The sequence below is a fragment of the Microtus ochrogaster genome, chromosome 5 (assembly GCF_000317375.1).
Source record: "Microtus ochrogaster isolate Prairie Vole_2 chromosome 5, MicOch1.0, whole genome shotgun sequence".
In the NCBI taxonomy this organism is placed as follows: domain Eukaryota; kingdom Metazoa; phylum Chordata; class Mammalia; order Rodentia; family Cricetidae; genus Microtus; species Microtus ochrogaster.
Window position 1 is genome coordinate 72,131,004 of NC_022012.1, and position 19,610 is coordinate 72,150,613.

Here is a 19,610-nt window from a genome sequence, read left to right on the forward strand (position 1 = left end):
TAGGGTAGGCTGGCTGACAAGTGAGCTCCAAGGATCTCCCTGCCTCTGGGCTGACAGCTCATCTCAAGCATGTGCACTTGGCCTGCGGCTTTCTACATGTACACTGGGGATCCAACCTCAGGTCCTGGTGCTTGTGTCTTAATGGCTGGGCCATCTCTGCAGCCCCTGACCTGTTTTATATGAAACCTGTGCTACTCATTGTCCACAGGGACATATTTTGTTATTAGTATGCAAGTTTTTCCTTTCGTTTCTTATAAGGATGAGCTGGCATTTCAAATAATAAAGGGAAACAAATTGAGGTGATGAAACCCTATAAAAGCCAAGTGGGGTTTTAATAGAAAGTTTGGGTGCATTCCATACAGTTTTAGTGTTTGAAGGGTAATTTTAAAAAAAAAAAAAAACAAGAAATAAATGATTAGCTTTGATCCCCTTTTCCTAGGATGTTTTAATGAGTCTGGCTAAAGCTGTTGCCAATGCCGCTGCCATGTTGGTACTCAAGGCGAAGAATGTGGCCCAGGTGGCCGAAGACACTGTCCTACAGAACAGAGTGATTGCTGCAGCCACCCAGTGTGCTCTCTCCACCTCCCAGCTTGTGGCATGTGCCAAGGTAAGCTGGCTGGCATGCCAGCCTTCCTACAGTGTCATATATTCTCACCTGTCCCCAGTCACTAGGTAGCCTGAGGTCTGGGGCTTCCTTCCCATGGCTGCTTTGCGGGGACATGATAGGATTTTTTGTTTGTTTGTTTAGATTTGCGGGGGCAGGATTTTTTTGGGTTTTTTGCCGGAGTGGTTTGGGAGGTGGAGACAAGGTTCTCAGTATGTAGCTTGGTTCTCCTGGAACTATCTGTGGAGACCAGGCCGGCCTTGAACTCACAGAGATCTATCTACTTCTATCTCCCAAGTGCTGGAATCAAAGTTGTGCACCACCACACCCAGCCAGACATGATAGGATTTTAGTATAAGCAGTCTAATTTTGTTTTTATTGTTGGCTTATCTATTGTTAGCTGCAAATTGCTGCATCTCCCTTTCGGCCTCTCAATGCATCTTATTTCCAGTGCATAAAAGAGGCTTTGCAATGGGTGGCACAGGGGTTCATACTGAACCCACAGCTTCCTGGGGAGGCCTAGTCATCCTTCCTGTGAATGGCTCTAGGGTGTGTTCATTGTATCAGAATCGCATGATTGGGTTTGCCCAGCAGTCCTGCGCATTGAGTAGGCATTAGCCTTCATTTACTGATGAAGCACCTGGGGTGACTCTGTGTTAATGAGGGGCCGTCGGCTATGGAAATAAGCAGCAGAATTGCGGTTATGACTCAGACCTGCCCCTACTCGAGGTGCCCTCCACTCCGTCATGCATGTCTGCTTCTCCGAGGATGGGGGCTTCTGCTTCTGGTCTTTCCATCTCCTGCTGTGTAGATCTGTGATTGACAGTGCCTTTTCCCACCTGGGATAGGATTTGGAGCCTTCACAAGCATCCTTAGTGATGTTCCTGTTAGCCCTGGAGTCCACAGAGGACTGACAGACTTTCCCTAGCCTTGGAGGAAGAACAGGCAGAGTTTCAGATGGTCTCTGGAAAATGCATGCAATTCTTTTAGGTAGTCAGTTGCCTTCTCTAAGCCTAGAAGAGTCACTAAGAGGAAAAGCATATAAATGATAAATATCAAGACTTTGTCCTTATTTAAGTACAGGGTATTGAGGACTGCCACGCACAGCTAATTAGTAGGATTTCTCAAATCACAAAGAAAGTATAATAGTGTGAGGGTTACCACATTGGTATGCATGCTAACTGAAGATCTAAGGGCCCTGAGGGAGACGCTGGGCATCCTGGGGCACCAGGAACATCCCCTGCAGCAAACTTTTTCTGTGTCTTTCCAGGTCGTGAGCCCCACCATCAGCTCTCCTGTGTGCCAGGAGCAGCTGATCGAGGCTGGGAAGCTGGTGGACCGCTCTGTGGAAAACTGTGTCCGTGCCTGCCAGGCGGCCACTGGCGACAGTGAACTTCTGAAGCAGGTCAGCGCGGCAGCCAGCGTGGTCAGCCAGGCCCTGCACGACCTCCTGCAGCACGTGCGGCAATTCGCCAGCCGTGGCGAGCCCATTGGCCGCTATGACCAGGCTACCGACACTATCATGTGTGTCACCGAGAGCATCTTCAGTTCCATGGGTGATGCTGGTAAGGCACTGATTTGGTGGAGGAGGGACTGGTTAGGTGTGGGTTTTCCTCATGGTGACAGTCACTTTCTAGGTGAAGGCTTCTAGAGTAACCAGCAAGAGCAAATAGAGTATCTTCCTTAGCCCAAAACTTCCTCACTGAGGTACGGGGAAAGATCCAGGAGTCCTGCCAACCTGTTCCAGGGCTACAGTTAAAAGCCTCATCAGAATGTCATTATTTGAATTTATAGTATTAATAACTTCTTTTATCCCAGTTGCAGGACATAGTTGGTAAAGTCAGAGCAGCCACCCAAGGAATCAGGAACAAAGCTTGGAATAAAGATTTATGTAGAGATCCACTAGAAATGTGGGGGGCCAAGGTCACTGTAGAAAACCAGGAGGGACAGCAGACAGGAGGTGGGATTGACCCACTCCTTGTTAGCATTTCCTGGGGAGGTTTAGAGTAGGACATTTTAATATACTGTGATATACTCATGCTGTAAATTAAAGCTATATATGCAATATACCTTTCCAGCCTGCTGAAAAGCAAACTGCTCTGAATTCATCCAGTCACTATGTCCTCTTGATCCCAGAACTGACCACTTGATATTTGTACTGATATATGGTAAAATGGCTGCTATAGAAGACAAGTTAGCATTCCCATCCTAGAGCACCCCTAAATTTAAAGATTGTGGATACGGAGACAGACGGAGACCCCTTCACAGCTTAAATAAATATCATTGTGTTATACATACTATGAATTTTTTTTTTTTTTGGATTTTCGAAACAGGGTTTCTCTGTGGCTTTGGAGCCTGTCCTGGAACTAGCTCTGTAGACCAGGCTGGTCTCGAACTCACAGAGATCCACCTGCCTCTGCCTCCCAAGTGCTGGGATTAAAGGCGTGCGCCACCACCGCCCGGCCATACTCTGAATTTTTTAAATGACAGGATAACATCCCATTTTGGAGGTATCATTATATGCTTAACCAATTACCTTTTTTCTCAGTGCTAGGAATCAAACCCAGGGAGGGTTCTGGCTGTGTGCTGGGCACTGAGCTTAGTTAGCCTCTGGCCTCTGACTGCTCATCTGTTAATAGACTTTTAGTTTCCAAGTTTGTTTGGCTTTTACAAAAATGTTCCTACGTGGAGCCGTCTTAAAAATGTGTCTTCACTTGCCTTCAGTGTTTTGTATGTACTGGCGGTGCCTATGTGTGGAAGTGCCCAGCCAACTGATACACAAATTTTGAAGTTTAAACTTCTTAATGAAATTTCTCTCTAAAAAGGATTTGCAGCCCTACTGAACGAGGTCCGCTTCTTCTTCTTTGCGGTGTACAACCATGCTTTATGACAAGTTCTGGGAGGCGGTCCTTTTGTTTGGCTAGGTTTTACAGACAGACTCTCATCTGTAGTCAGGGCTACTAGCCTTGTGCTTGTGATACTCTGTCGGCCGGTGATGTACTGGGATTCCAGGTATGTGCCACAGGCCTGCCAAGTATTTGGTAGTTATTGAGAAAATTATCTTGTGCTTTTTAAGCTACTAGCTAACCAGAAATGCTGTGTACAATTGCATTTTCTGCTGATGTTCTTCTCACTTTTGGCTTGTTATTTTACGTAAACCCTCACCTTTAAAAAAAGGGGGGGGGGTTGCAGAGGTAGCAGAGTTCCATCTTTCCACTTCCTCCTGTTTCTAGCATCTTCTCTAACTCATGGCACATCTACCAAAGCATTTGCAGTCCTGTCCCTACTCACCACCCACAGTGGTTTTCCCACTGTGGTTTCTTCGGTTTTCCCACTTGTGTCTTTTTGTGTGTGTGTGTTCCACAATGCCATCGAGGTCACCATCCTGATTTTAGCACATGGCTGGATGTATTAAAGCTTGTCTCCCCTCAGACAAGCTATGGAGAGGAACCGGTCCTTTCCCTAGAATGGTTTCATTTGTAGTGTTATATCATAATAGACCTCCCACTTCTGAAAGAAAGTTGAAATAGACTTTTATAAAGTCACAGGCACAGCGAGGACAAACAGGACAAATAAAGGCTCCAAACCAGGACCTGGGTGGGGGTGGCACATGCCTGTAATCCCAGCACTTGGGAGTCAGAGGCAGGCAGATCTGTGAATTTGAGGGCAATCTGGACTACAGAGTGAGTTCCAGGACAGCTAGAGCTATTGCTCAGAGAAACCCTGCCTCAAAAAAACCTAAATAAATAAATCAATCAAAATGAAATAAAAACTCCAAACCAGGAACTGTGGGTGTATCTCATTTTGGTAAATTGTCTAGCTATAAGTAAGCCTTGGGTTCATCCCCTAGCACTTTATAAACCAGACGTGGTGGTGCTTGCCTGTAATCCCAGCACTAAGGAGATAGAGGCAAGAGGATTTGGTGATCCTTGACTGTACAGTGAGTTAGAAGCTGACCTGAGACACATGACACCCTGTTTCAAACAAATAGCAATAAAAATCCCTTCCTGACCACTGAGATCATTGCAGACAGAATGGTAAATAAACAGCCCATACCTGCTGTCCTGTCCTTTAGGTGAGATGGTACGCCAAGCTCGGGTACTGGCCCAGGCCACGTCCGATCTCGTTAATGCCATGAGGTCAGATGCGGAGGCTGAGATTGACATGGAGAATTCTAAGAAGCTCCTCGCAGCTGCGAAGCTCCTGGCTGACTCCACTGCCCGCATGGTGGAAGCCGCAAAGGTAGGGCATTTGGTCTTTTGGCTTGAAATGCAAACACTGTTCAGTGTTAGGGTTTGAAGCTTACCTTCAAAGGTGAGGGATGGAGTGTGGATTTCTCCTTGTTGGATACTTGAGTGGCTTTGTTACATTTAGCACAGTTAAGATAACGGAGGAGTTGTTGAACATGAGACAGAGGTGCTGACTCAGCACAGACAGCAAAGCATGGCTGCTTCTGCCAGCATCGTGATTTTCTCATTGCTGCGACAAAAATGCCTGTCGGGAGTAACTCAAGGGATGAGGGATTTATTTTGGCTCACAGTTTGAGCACACAATCCTTCAGGGTGGCAGAAGCGGTTGGTGGCTGGTCACATCGCAACCCTAGTCATGAAGCCGGTAAATGCAGGTGCTCAGCTGCCTTCCTGTTTTTAGTCTGAGACCCCAGCCCTGTGCAGTGGGGCTGCCCACACTTAGGATGGGTCTTCCCACTTCAATCATCTCAGTCTAGAAACTCCTTTGCACTTGTGCCCGAAAGGTTGTTACATGGTGATCCTAAATCTCATCAAGTGGATGATCAAATTTGAGCATTGTATTTTGTCTCAAAAAGAATAAAAGAGTATCCACTCCCTGCATTTACTTCAGCCTGTCATGACTTTTGAATCCTACATATCTCACTAAACCTGACAAGATTCTGAGGACAAGCCTAGCTAAAGTACCAAGGTACAGGGACCTACACAAAGTGTACTGGTGACAGCTACGTGGGTGCCATACTCTTCTGACGGTTAAGGGCAGCAGCTTTGCACTTTTAGTATAGTTGGTGCCATCTGTTCGTCTCCATTCTCCCAGATTACTCCCTAAGGGCACGATTTCTTTTGCACAGCCTTTAGCCTCCGCACCTCCTCTCATCATGCTCCGTTCAAGCCCTTGTTTTTCCAATGGAATCTTCATTTTTGACATTTACTTTTGCCTTAAAATGTTCCGGCAGTGATGTGAAAACGTGCACCATCAAGGTCTGCCATACCAGTTAGGATATCTGATGGGGAGAGATTTATCAGAGCCTCTTTCTTCAAATCAGAAACTGAAATTGACTCACAAGAACATGTACTTCTGTCCATCACTCTGAACATCCACTCTGTGTGCATTTTCACCATATGTATGTAGTTAGTTATCCTTGGCCATAGCTTCCCCTCCGCATTACAGAATGGTAGAGGTCAATCCCAACTATACACTGAAGCTTCTCACTGTTCTCCATCCTTTGTCTGTCTGTCCCTCCCTCCACCCTTCTCTAATAAAGACCATTCTGTTTTCTCCTACAATAAGATTGACTCTTTTTTTGTTTGTATTGACCATTGGTGTTTGGCATAGTAGTAATTGAAATCAGCAAACAGGGAACAGTTTATGGTTTTGTTTTTGTTAAGTAAATGATGCCCACACAACTCTTCTTCCTCCTGGAATTAGATTCCCAGGGCCTTTTATCTTACAAGATTTGTAAAATTAAGCTCCAGACTAGAAGAAAATATATTTCTTTTTACTTAAATTTCAGCTGCTAAATGAAAATAGAAAGCATACATACTAATGTAGTATTTTGTGATAATGCCTTAAATGCCTTTGAAGCCTTGAGTTTTTGAAATCACCAATTACAAGATAATTTGTACAGACACCCCAGACTGATTTACAGTGTTACTTCTTACATGGCTATGGAACTGCATAGCCATGAGGCTTGGTCTTTATTATAAAGATGGTGTTTCTAGGGGCTGGGGATGTGACATTCAGGAGGCTGTGGGTTCCGTCCCAGCAACACAGCCCAGTGGTCCATTGCTATGATCCAAGTTTACGGCTTTCTATTCCAAATGCTATGCGTTATTAGTTAGAAGTGAAATTAAAGACATGCATTTAGCAGCTGTGGCCTACTGCCCCTGGGTACTTGAAATACCTGTTTCTTCCACCTTTGCAGGGGGCTGCAGCCAACCCAGAGAATGAAGACCAGCAGCAAAGGCTGAGAGAAGCTGCCGAAGGCCTCCGAGTAGCAACCAATGCCGCTGCACAGAATGCTATTAAGAAGAAGATCGTCAACCGGCTGGAGGTCAGGAAAGGGGCTGGCTCTTAGGGTGCCAGTTGTGACTGCAAAGAGTTACCTGGAAAAAAATCAAATCACCAAAATGATGCCCCTATAAAGAAAGCCAAATCAAAGTTAGCAGTGTTGGGTAGTTTGGGTATTTTAAAAGAATTGACACAATTTGAAAAATTGCTTTAGTTCATAGCTGCCAAAGGCTCAGGTTCAGAGTTCAACATTCAGAAGTAGAATGAAGTCTTTTTACAGGAAGATCAGGGTTCTTTTTTCCTGCGTTAAAGAATATATTCAGCAGACCGGCATGCAGAGTTCCTTTTCTGTTGGAGACAGTGACTTTTCCTAGGCTTCCCGATGAGAGTTCTAGAGCAGGGCCAGGGAGCAGGGTGGGACTGAGAAGGGAAGAAGAAGAAACTTTTTTTTTTGTCATTTCTTTTCAGAATTTTTTTTTTTCAATTAAAGAGTTGAGAAAAATAGGCACAAACTCTGTAAGAAAAATATTTCTTTCCATGGATGTTAAAATTAAAATGTGGAGGGATGGAGGTCAAGTGACCTGGCTCTTTAATGTGAGTCCTCCCGCCCCCATAGGCAGTCCGCTGGGCTCTGGAAGAAATCAGCCTCATTATTGGAAGTAGACAAAAGATAGAACTGGACTAATTACCTCAGAGGGGTGTGTCATATCTGAGCTGAGGCCTCTGCTATAAGAGGAGGGACATGGATACCTCCATGGACATAAAAGCAGCCTGGGCTTCATGGGGCAGATTTTCTTTCCCTGGAACGTTAAGACTTCGTGCTGCTTGCCAAGGCCATTTCAGCATGGCAACTGTCTCTTGTCTTTTGTGTTTTAAGTTTCCATTTCTTCTGTGGTAACTTCATATGTGAACGTATTTAGATCATATCCGTCCACATTGCACTCCCCAGCTCCTGGACCATTTCTCTATATCCCCTTCCTAACTTCACGCCACTGGCGCTACCCAGCACCTCCTCTTCCTCTAATAATAATAATTCACTCCGTCCAAATTATGATGCTTGCATGTGCATGGGTGTAGGCGCCCTCCAGGAAGCATAGGCAACCTAGGATGGGCTCTGCCTCTTCTTTTCTCATTGGCCATCTACTGCCAGTAGCTCCTCAGCTAGCTATGGGCTCTCGTGAGCCTCTTCCTGCTCCATGCTGAAGAGTTGACTGGCTCTATCATTTGCAAAACTGGGGAACATCAGGGTAGAAAGATCGAATAGCCAGAGGTCAGGGAGGTTCGCTGTGAAGTAACATCTTCCGGGTATGACAGGGCTATTGTGCTCATAAACTCACAGGCACCTGTGCTGGGCAGCACAAGACCTGTAACCGATCAAGCCAGTCTTACGAAAAGCAAGTGAGGTGAGCTTGAATACCTTCCGGTCCTTACCTTTTCATTCGGGATTGCAAACCCAAGGCAGGCAGCAAAGGGCGACAAGGTTGAGATCATTGGTGACTTTGAAGATGTAGTGTCTGCCCCAGTCATGGAAAGGCAAGGCATATGAATTTGCGAGTATAATATTGGACTGACCTGTGTCACTATCCTGTGCAGGTTGCAGCCAAGCAGGCTGCAGCTGCTGCCACGCAGACCATTGCAGCCTCCCAGAATGCAGCTGTGTCCAACAAGAACCCCTCAGCCCAGCAGCAACTGGTCCAGAGCTGCAAGGTAAGCTCACTGTGTGCCGAGAGCCAGGTCTGCAACATGTTACTGATAGCATTAGACCACCACATGCCCTGGTAATTCATTTAAGGCAGGTCTTCCAGGCTCCTAATCCAGTTTGCGGTGGCTCCATGCTCCAGGTGTATACACGTCTGGTCTTTGTCCATTAAGTAGATTGTCTGTGTTTGGAAGGAGTGGCTTTTTCTTCCAGCATTATCTTTCCTTTATCCACATCATTTTTAAGAGACTGAATTAAATAAAGAGAACTGATGAGGCCATTTCAGAGCTTTGAAATAGAAATGGAAATGAGCCCTTGGCTTTCCAGAACTCCTTTCTCTCTGGGAAGCTGGTCAAATCCAGTCTCCACACACTACAGCATGTTGACTCCCTGCTTTCTCCTCATCTGGGGTCTGCTTTGTCCCATCTGCCTTCTGTGGCCTCATGTTTTGGTGCTTTCCATTACCTGCTGCTTGTTTGTCTCTGTTTTTCTGGAGCAGGGGCATTGGTGCTGTGTTGAGGCACAAACATTGCTTGCCACAAACATTCTCTGTTCCCACCCAGAGGCTTGACTCTTTCAGGACACCTTTGATGGGTACCAGATACATCATCTTGCAGAGCCATTGGCCACACATGCTAGGGCATCTTACTTAGAGTATTGGCAGTGGAGGCTGGTGACAGGCATGTCTGATTGTGACAGTGTTCTGACAGCTAACCTGTTGTGATTTTTTCCCTCCAATCCTCTGAAAGATAACAGTCACCCGAGGGGAATGCCACTTCTTCAGTAGTGGCCGTGCTTCCAAAGGGACTCAGTTCTCCTCCAGAAATGGCCGTGCTGCTGGGGAAGAGTTGCCTAGATCTATTCCTGAATCTGGTTTTTCTGAGGTCCCCCTTGTAGAGTTGACTTTGTTCTAGGGGAAGAGCATCTTTAGGACGCAGGGATCTGAGGTCCTTTGTGCTTAGGATCTGTGGAAGAAGAGCTTGCTGAGAGTGCCGCCTCTGCTCAAACAGTGTACTTCTTTCTTATACTATTTAGTTGCCAGCAGGGTGGGAAAGTGGCCTTTTCCTTTCTCTGGGACCACAAGCTGCTCACGTCTGGGAACCTGTTACAGAATCAGTCTTCTCTCCCTCTTTGCTAAAGGGGCTGAAGGGATTAGATCTCTGAGCATCCCTGCCAGGAAAGGAGAGCGACGCTAAAGGACAGACTGATGCTGAGAGGGAGGATGGATCAAGTTTCTGCCATCAGCACTGGAAAGGATCTGGGCACATATCCATAGGGATGCTTTTAAATACTTTTTACTCTGGCTGGGGGTGGGGTCTGGACACCAGGCCAGGATGCGCTGGCGCCTCCACCAGCACCATTTCCGGTGGTGGCCCTCAGCCCTCTGAAGCCGGCCCCATCAGAGGATAGTTAGGAAGAACTCAGTAGATGGACTGAACGGCTCCTGAGGTGACTCTGGAGGTGACGGTCATGTGGCAGTCCTGCTTTGCCATGGCCCCCCTCTCCTGTTTCAGGCTTTCTCGTTTGAGAAAAGCCAAGTACTGGTTGGAACAGAGAAGCAGGAGACATGCCCCCATGTAGACTGAGGCCCACAGTCCATACCCACGACGTCAGAGGCCTGAGCCTGTAAACAGACTGGTTCATGATCCTCTCTCTCCCCTACTTCTTCTGGCCATGGGGCCATCTGACTCAGTTTACCTCCTTATGAATTCTGTACTCTTTGATTTTTGCTCTTCAGTCCGCATGGCTAGAAGCTTGTGAGTTTTGACTCAGAATGTTCTCTCAAGGCTTTGTTATAGAGGATTCTATCAAATATCCTGAGACCATTAGGGCTGTTGTTAAAGTGGGAGGGTTGGGGAGAAGAAGACGTGGGGACTGGAATTCAGCTTTGGGAAGGACCCCGCTGGCGCAGTATGCTGTTTAATCCAACGTCTGAAACCGGCGTCCTTGGGAGTGGATCACGCAGCAAACAGCAGCGCTTTGGGTCATTCCCCTGCCCCTTCGCTGGTTGTTCCTTTCTGCGCATGCTCAGTTCCTCTTTTCTTACCTCTCGCAGGCAGTGGCCGATCACATCCCTCAGCTCGTTCAGGGGGTGAGAGGGAGCCAAGCTCAAGCAGAAGACCTCAGCGCCCAGCTGGCCCTCATCATCTCCAGCCAGAACTTCCTGCAGGTAACAGACACCAGCAGCATGGTCCCTTGTGGAAGCCCCAGCTGGCAATCCACCCTTTGTCCCTAAGGAAGGGAACATGCCTGTGTAGACCCCACAGCCATGGCTAAGGTTTTGTCTGAGAAGCTGCAAGGCCTCTGTACATTCCAGGTGAGGGAGATGTCACTGGCCGAGCTGAATGCTAGTGATCCAGGCACACACCAGTGGGTTGGTTTCCAGGTGCTGCCCACGCCTCCACTGTACAGAGATAAAACACAGCTGTTTTAGCCTACTTTCTTACAGAGAGATACATTAGCAGGGGTGTGGGGAGGATATATAATCTTGTCTTTAATGTTAAAGATACCTTTGTTAATTCGTTGAGAAAATTCATGCACTGCAATTTGACCAGATTTACTTTGGCTCCTCACCTTAGCTTCTTCCAGAACCACCCTCACCTCTTTACCCACAACTTAGGCTCCTCAGTTTTTACAATTGAATAACCTACTGGCTCTAGTTTATGTTGTGCATATACTTCTGCTGCATGCACACTAGAGGGTGGCGACTCTGCCAGGGGCCACACCCTAAAAGGAAACTGACTCTATTAGCATCTGACACATGGGGACTCATGAACCCCTTCCCAGTTCACACGAGAAGAACGCTGCCTGGCTGGGTATTGCGCAGGTCTTGTGCCGACCGCCATGGCTGTTAGGAGTTCCTGAACATTGCAGTCAAGTCCTGTCCAGAAGACAGTTTTGTTCCAAACCTCCCTTACTACTGGCTCTTAAAAGCTTTCTTTTTTCAATTGAAAATATTTTTTTCATACAATATATTCTAATTGTGATATATAATCCTTTGAATTACATTCATTGTATATACACCATCTGGGCATTGAACCTAGCATGAGAAGCAATTGTTCTAGCCCTGAGCTTCAGTTCCGCCCTGCCTTTGTAATGTGGGCGCTTGTGATTCAAAAGGTCTCCCATGTCTACCTTTAACCATTGTCCCTTTATCAGACATGCTGGTTTTTATTTGGGGGCCACTCCAAGCACCCTGTAATTCAGTCCTCTTTGTGTGCTCATTCTTCACCCCCAACTTGAGTTATTTACTTGGGTGAACTCCTAGAAATCAGTTTGCCAACAGCTTACTTTTTCTTTGTCACATTAGGATTTAGAAGATCTTTCCCTTTTCCTTAGTAATCACGGAGCCAACTGTGTGTTTAGTCTGCACCCAGGCGAACCATAGAGAGTTAGGATTAATCAGCGTGGGGGTTCTTCTCAGTACACGCTGGCTGAACCTGCTTGCTAGTGCTCTCTCCCACCCCTTCCCTCCCCGTTTCCCCCTTTCCCTTCTACCTTTTTTCTCTGTCCTTTTTTTTTTCTTTTCTCCTGTTCTTTTGTTATTATGTATTTGTTTGTTTTGGTTTTTCGAGACATGGTTTCTCTGTGCAGCCCTGATTGTCCTGGAACTTGATCTGTAGATCAGGCTAGCCTCGAAAGCACAGAGATCCAATACTTGCCTCTGCATCCTGAGGGCTGGGATTTAAAAGCATGTGTCACCACTCCGAGCTCTCTCCTACTCTTTTAACTGCTATTGTAGATACTTAGATCTTTATGAGATGTCTCTTAAGAGCAACAGAATCAATAAACCAAAAAGTATGTGTTTAAGCCAGGTAGTGGGGAAACCCCCTGACTATCATGGGCTTGAGAAACACATGGCATCGCCATGATTCATGAGGCATAGCAAATTACAAGAGAAGACTTTGCCATATTCGATTATATACTGTGTATGGATGAAAGCAATCTGAGAGATTTGAATAGAAAAAGTAATCAAGTTAGAAACTGCAAAGCTAACATTGAGCTACTTGAGAGCTATAATCCACAGAAACATCCTAATATGGCAATGACTCCAACTTCTAGCTGGTGTATTAGTAATACCTCAGGTGCTGCAAGGCTTTCCTGGAGAAGACTCACTAGATGGTCCTGACCACCACTATGGAGCAACTCACTCACCAAAGCAGTGCCCAAGGGTGGTGTCAGTCCTTAGCCCCTTGTCCTACCTGTCTTTTTATCTGACTTACTGTATAGCTTTAAAATAGCTATAGGCGGAATTTAGGTAAATGTTCAGAAAGATAAAAATACTAAAACATAAGACAGTTTGAGATGTGGCTAAGCATTTTTAGACTAATTGAACCTCTAATCTTGCCCTAATTACAAAACAGTGAAACAAACAAATATGAAACAAAATAGAAGCCAATAAAGTAAGATTAGGTAAGAACGACTTCCAAGGTCAGCATCTTAGCCTGCCAGCCTGGGTAGTCTGGTCTAACGAGAGTGTGCGCATGGCCAGCACCCAGTGGTGTCATCTGCTTGCTTTATACCTCTCTATCCTAGTCTCTTGTGAAAATAACTCCATCCACGTCAGCCTTCCATTTAACTCTGGAAGAGTTGAAACTCAGACACACTGAGAGCATTGAAATATTTGATGATGCCGCCTGCAACAGGCCGTCCTGTGCTATGCGGTGAAGATGGAGCGACAGACTGATAAAGTAGCATCTTTACTCCTGCTTGGTTTTTGTCTTGTGTTTTTGAGCTTTGTTCATATGTGAGTCACTGCCTCTTAGATGGGGCTGGTGCTTAAGTAGTAGTGTGTGTGTGGTGTTCCTTCATCAGCATTTTAAAGTTCCCGGCAAGCATAAGTCATTCCAGTGCATTTTTAGAAAGTGATCTCATTCTCATGGCTGTATGTCAGAAAAGAATGTGAGTTAGGCTGGGAAGTTAACAAATACAACTGAAATTTTAAAATGTTTTCTATATGTGTGATCTATATTTTACTATTAGGCTATCCTCCCCCAGCCTGAATATACATTTTCAGCTTTCCTCATGAATATTGTAGAATTGCCCTTCCAGAAGGATGAGCAAATCCAAATTTACGACTCGCAGTATATAGAGCATACTCTTTAATACATCTTTTATAGGATGGAGTTAAGAGCTTTAAGAAAGCATGTTAGCTTGTTTGTTCTTTAAATTCGGTTTGACTTGATTTCATCTCCTTTGTTTTCAAATGTTAAGCATTTTTCGTGCACTTCAGTATTATGTTTTTAAGGCCTGGTAACCTGAAATTATTCAAGCGCTTTAATACTTAGGTCTGGTTCTTCCGCTGATTCTCATTAATTCTTTAAATACTAAAAGTAGTACTTTTACCCTGAATATTTATGACCAGGCACTCAAATCATTACCATTTTTCTGACACACACTTACAGCATACATTTTTAAAGCTTTAAAAGCCTGCATGCTTTTGTGTCAGAAAAACTACTTCTATAATTTTACACACTAAAAATTACTGAGTTTTAGCTAATTCTTTACAATTTTTTTTTCTGCACTGGTAAGGAAATGAACACGTGCCCAACAATAGGAGACTGAGACACATTAACAGGACTCCTAGAACACTGTATACCTAGGAAAGCGGTAGAACTAGATATTGTAAAACAACACAATCTTGAGGATGTATCTACATGTGCATAGGCATTCATGCTTGCTGAGTGTGTTTTGGTTTGTGAAAAAGTAAGATCATATTTTCCTTCATTTTTCTGGTCTAATAGGTATATTTAAATATCAGGGTAAAGGACTGCTCTAAGAAACACTAAAGAAATTTTTTTTTTATTAGATAGCTATCATTGGAATCTAAATGAGAATTTCAAGTCACTTTCATCAATTTGCCTGTCTTGCCCCTTATGGTGCTTTGTACTGCCCAGAAATATCTGATTTACCATGGTAATTATTATTTTAAGGTTTATTTAATTTTAGGTTACATGTTTGTGTTTTGCCTATGTGTATGTGTGTATTGCGTGTGAAGACCATGGAGGCCAGAAAAGGGCATCAGATTCCCAAGAACTGGAGCACAGACAGCTTTGTGAGCTCTCCTGTGGGTCCTGGGAACTGAACTTGGGTCCTCTGCAAGAGCAACCAGTGCTCTTTACTGCTAAGCCCCACCTCTCCAGACCTAGGAGCTAGTTGGTATTTAATGTCTCCCTTTGTATTAGTTTTTCTTTATGGCTATGACAACAATTACCATGACCAAAGACAACTTAAGGAAGAAAGGATTTACTGTGTCTTAGGTTCCAGAAGGATGGAGTCCAGTAATGGTGGAGAAGGTGTGGCCTGGCACGATGGCGACAGAACCCTGGCTTGTCACAACTCATCTACATACAGGAAGCAGCTAGAAAGAGATGAGAAAGTAGGGCGATGCTGTGAACCTTCAAAGCCTTGCCCTCGCGTGCTGGCTGGTTTTATGTCAACGTATCATAAGCTATAGCTTATGGGAACCTCAGTCGAGAAAATGCCCCCAGAAGATGGGGCTGAAGAAGAGAAGCCTGTAGAGCATTCTCTTAATTCATGATTGACGGGGAAGGGTCCAACCCATTGTAGATAGTGTCACCCCTGCCCTTGTAGTCCTGGGTTCTATAAGACAACGGGCTGAGCAAACCATGGAAAGCAAGCCAGTAAGCAGCACCCCTCCATGGCCTCTGTATCAGCTCCTGCCTCCAGGTTCCTGCCCTGTTTGAGTTCCTGCCCTGACTTCCCTCGAAGATAAACAGTGCTGTTTCCTCCTCAAGTTGCTTTGGTCATGGTGTTTCGTCACAACAGTGATAACACTAAGACACCTTGTAGCACACTTCCTCCAACAAGGCCCTACCTTGTAAAGATTCCCCATGTGTTCAGACACGTGATCAAGTAAAAGACATTCCTCATCCAAACAACCACACCCTGTTTTAGGGCAAAAGTTGTTCTGGTCCCTATGGAGGCAGTGCTGTTGCTTCTTTTCAGCATCTTGTTGTCCAGGAGATACCTTACTTCCTGTTCATCTCTCCGCAGCCTGGAAGCAAAATGGTGTCCTCTGCCAAGGCAGCTGTCCCCACTGTGAGTGACCAGGCTGCAGCCATGCAGCTGAGTCAGTGTGCAAAGAACCTGGCGACCAGCCTGGCCGAGCTGCGTACTGCCTCGCAGAAGGCAAGTGGGGCCTTGTGCCAGTGGTTAGCTCTTTGGGCGACTTCTCATCTCTTTGTGATGGTGTGATATGAAGGCTACCCAGGCCCTAGCACTGCTGGGCCAGTTTCTCAACAGAGCTGTCTTAAAAACATTAAAGACAGCACTGTGGGGTAATATTTAGCATAAGCTCCCAGGCTTGCTCATCACCTTCCGGTTACAGATGACTTCAAGCTCTATGCCTCTTCTGTCACTTCCTGTTTCCTGGGACAGGTGATGGTCTGTTTTCAGGCTTAGGTCAGACTGCTGATCTTAAGTGTGTTGATAACCAGATCAATTGCAGGTCAATTAAATGTGCTGAATAGCTTTTCATTGCTAAGGCAAATACCAAAGAGAATCAATATAAAAGGAATAAAGTTTAGTTAAGCATGGAGGCACTTGGTAAACCCAGCACTTGGTAGATGAGGCAGAAGCTTCCAGAAAGTTCAAGGTCATCTTTAGTTATTTGGCTTCTTAGGTCATCCAGGTCTGTGTAAGACCCTGCCTTAAAAAAACAAAGGAAGAGTGAGGGCACTGAAGGAAGGAAAGGAAAGAGTGAAGAAAGAGGAAGAAGAAGGGACATCATGGCGGGTTTCTGTTTTCTGTTAGCTGGTCTACTTGCCTGTGGCCGGTAGCAATACTGTGTGCCTTGTAGTGGCAACACTATGTGTCTTGGTAAAAGTTCTGGTGAGTGGAATTTGCTTACTTCATGGTAGCCAGGACGCGAAAGATCTGAGATGGAACCAGGGTCCTAGTAATGCCTTCAAAGGCGCGCTCCCAATAACCTACAAGGCGCCACTTCATAAAGGTTCCAACACCTCCCAGGAGTGCCAGGGGCTGGGACTAATCCTTCTTCTCATGAGGCTCCAGCATTTCAGACCCAAACTAAAGCAACAATTGATGAGTAATTCATATCTTCCATGTATCATCTTGAGAACTTTAAAACAAATTATATATGTAGAAAATATAGTTTGTAGTCAGGCTATCATCTTAGCTGTGATCTTTCTGCCCTAAAATGTTTTCATACCTTACATGGACATGTTTGCCTTACAGAACCTCAGAAGAACAAGTACAACTGAGGACTAAGGAAATTTCTGTCTCTGAAACCCAGTTATCAGAGGAGTTCATTATAACTCTGATGCAGTTATTAGCATGAAGTTCTGGCTTGATTTCATTTTTTTCCCTTGTAGCAATCCCTTTATAGAAACTAGCAGCCTCATAAAGTGGTGAGAGAAGAAAGTAGAAGCCAACTTGAAAGCCTGACATGAACAGAGATTCTCCATTGCCAAAATGAAGTGCCAGGGGCCCTAGACTATCTCCAGCGAAGATGGTCTTTGAGCTATTTTTCAAAGAGGTCCTGGAACCATCCACACTGTAACAACCTGGTGTGTGTGTGTGTGGTGGGTGCTTATTAGAATGTAGATACCCAGCATGCCCCTGGCAAGCCCATCCCCAGCACCAACCATACAGCCCCCACAGGTGCAGGCTGATTCCTCAGTGAATCTTAGCATATGCCAACATCACAACAGCTACCCCGGGACAGTGAGCCCCAAAGTAATACTTAAGAATGACTGTCTGCTGGTCCAGAAAGAGGCCACAAGAGCTTTTCATTTATTTTTTTTAATACGTCAGAAGGCATGAAGACTCTGGAATCAGGTAGTGTGGATTTGAATTGGGCCTCTGTCATTGTCACCTTTGTTGACCTCTCTGAGCTTCTGTACAGAACAACATGGACACCTAAAGATCAGCCACCTCATATTTACTGCTGATAATTTATAAATGTTGAGAATTCTGTTAGGCAATATTACATATGCATAAAATTTATTAATGTGTTTTGGGGCCATGAAGTCCTGGCTATTGGAGGCCGTGTTTGAAATGATCAAGAGATTTAAATAAGTAAAGCAAATAACTAGATGGGGGGAGTTTATAAATCTTTAGTATGGAAAGCTAATGATTTATGGTGTTGAAACCTATGAAAAGAAATTGCTGTGGGCTCTCTGAGGAGTCCTTCCTCGGTTTGCTTATCCACTCCTTTGCTGCATGTGTCCCGATCCTCTGTACACACACATCCGAGTACAGCCCAAGCCTGTGTACCTACAGTGCTCTGCTGTGTGCCCTGTCACTGCAACCCAGGCCTGGTGAATCAAGGATGCATCTTCCAGGTCTGAATGTAAGGTAGCTTCAAGGAGGTTTCTAAGTGTCTGCAGTCCTGAGACACACATAATTAATGACTTAGGAAAAATGTGGGTAAGGACCCGAGTGACGAAGGTTTTGTCCTCTCTGGGGAAATACTTGCTACCTTTGCCTTCTCCTTGAGTCAGAGTTACCAGGAGTGTCTAGGAAAACATTTAGTAGGTTGTAGAGTGTTAGAGACACTTTCCCAAGCCTACTGTATGCACACATCCTCCACTCTGTTGGCAGGCCCATGAAGCCTGTGGTCCCATGGAAATCGATTCTGCACTCAACACAGTGCAGACTCTCAAGAGCGAGCTGCAGGATGCCAAGATGGCCGCTGCAGAAAGTCAACTGAAACCGCTTCCGGGAGAAACGGTAAGGCGTTTGGGGTGTAGGTCATGACATCTTCTCGCTCACTCTCCCACCCTCCCTCCCTCTCTCCCTCCCTCCCTACTTTCATTCCTCCTTTTTTTTCTCTCTCCCTCTGTTCTTCCTTCCTTTCCTCCTTTTTCATTTGGTTACAGTATCTCATCATGTAGCCCAGGTGACTCTGCAAACTCCTAGGACGGACTGATACAATGTGAATTGTACATTTACACCAAGCAGTAGGTCTAGTAGAGGGCAAAATAGTGTAATTTTTACTTATTTTGTCCATTTGTGTGTGTGCGTGCGTGTGCACACCCGGGGCGGGGGCGTTGTACATACTATGTTCCACCATTGGCTATAGTGGACCAGACTCCATCTTCAGTTGAAGGTATGCCCTTCATTGGGGAAGGTGTGTGTTTCAGACTGTATATGTTCTCTTATGTCTTTCTGTCCATCATCATATACCTATGCATCTCTCCTAGACAGCATCCTCATATGTTCGTTAACATCTGTACCCTAGGCCTTTACCAGTTTCGTTTTTTATTTGGTGGACAAAACAAGCTGGCATGTTGTTCATGAGAGGCACGACCTCTGCCTTCCTCCACGGTCTTAGTTGCCACTCCAAACCTCCAGTTTTTCAGTTTGAACTCCTTGAGGGATAATGGTCCCACCAGCCAGGAAGCTGGTGCAGTTGGATGCCTGCCTGCTTCCTGCCAAGGCGTAATCACTGTCCACTAATGATTTCTTTTGGACTTTCTGAAGGCCTCATGCTAATCGCTACAGTCTGCTAAGGAGCTGCATTCATTTGCTGAAGGCAGTCTTAGCCAGGTCCCTCCAGGAGTGGGGCTTAGCGAGGGTCAGTAGCTCACACAGTTTCATGCAGCTAGTGGGACCTGCACTGAGCTCACTTAGTCTAAGCCGGGCCCTTTTCCTCTGTCCTGCCCAGCTGACTAGGGTGAGAAAGAGCTCAAGTTCAGGTTCTGATCCACATCATTGATCTAAATCATGCTGAGACCTCAAGAGAATGTTTCTTTTCTAAGTTCTGCCTTCCTTGGATTTCCTTACAGCTAGAAAAGTGTGCTCAGGACCTGGGAAGCACCTCTAAGGGAGTGGGCTCCTCCATGGCACAGCTCCTCACCTGCGCTGCTCAAGGCAACGAACACTACACAGGTAGGACTGACTCTCGGGGTCTCCGGGATGCCCGCAGCGGGGTTGCACACAGGTAGGACTGACTCTCAGGGTCTCTGGGATGCCTGCGGCGGGGTTGCCCGCAGGTAGGACTGACTCTCGGGGTCTCTGGGATGCCTGCGGCGGGGTTGCACACAGGTAGGACTGACTCTC

General features: G+C 45.7%; 1 protein-coding gene across 1 annotated transcript in view; it reads left to right on the top strand.

Annotated features, from left to right (window-relative positions):
- The window catches only part of Tln2 (talin 2), a 473,598-nt gene that overhangs the window by 285,706 nt on the left and 168,282 nt on the right, over positions 1–19,610 (top strand). The window contains exons 20-28 of the mRNA XM_026779102.1: positions 440–607; positions 1,875–2,169; positions 4,680–4,846; positions 6,777–6,905; positions 8,456–8,569; positions 10,618–10,731; positions 15,579–15,713; positions 18,150–18,278; positions 19,337–19,439. Coding sequence (XP_026634903.1) covers positions 440–607; positions 1,875–2,169; positions 4,680–4,846; positions 6,777–6,905; positions 8,456–8,569; positions 10,618–10,731; positions 15,579–15,713; positions 18,150–18,278; positions 19,337–19,439 — 1,354 coding nt within the window. The remainder of the gene's footprint in view (positions 1–439; positions 608–1,874; positions 2,170–4,679; positions 4,847–6,776; positions 6,906–8,455; positions 8,570–10,617; positions 10,732–15,578; positions 15,714–18,149; positions 18,279–19,336; positions 19,440–19,610) is intronic.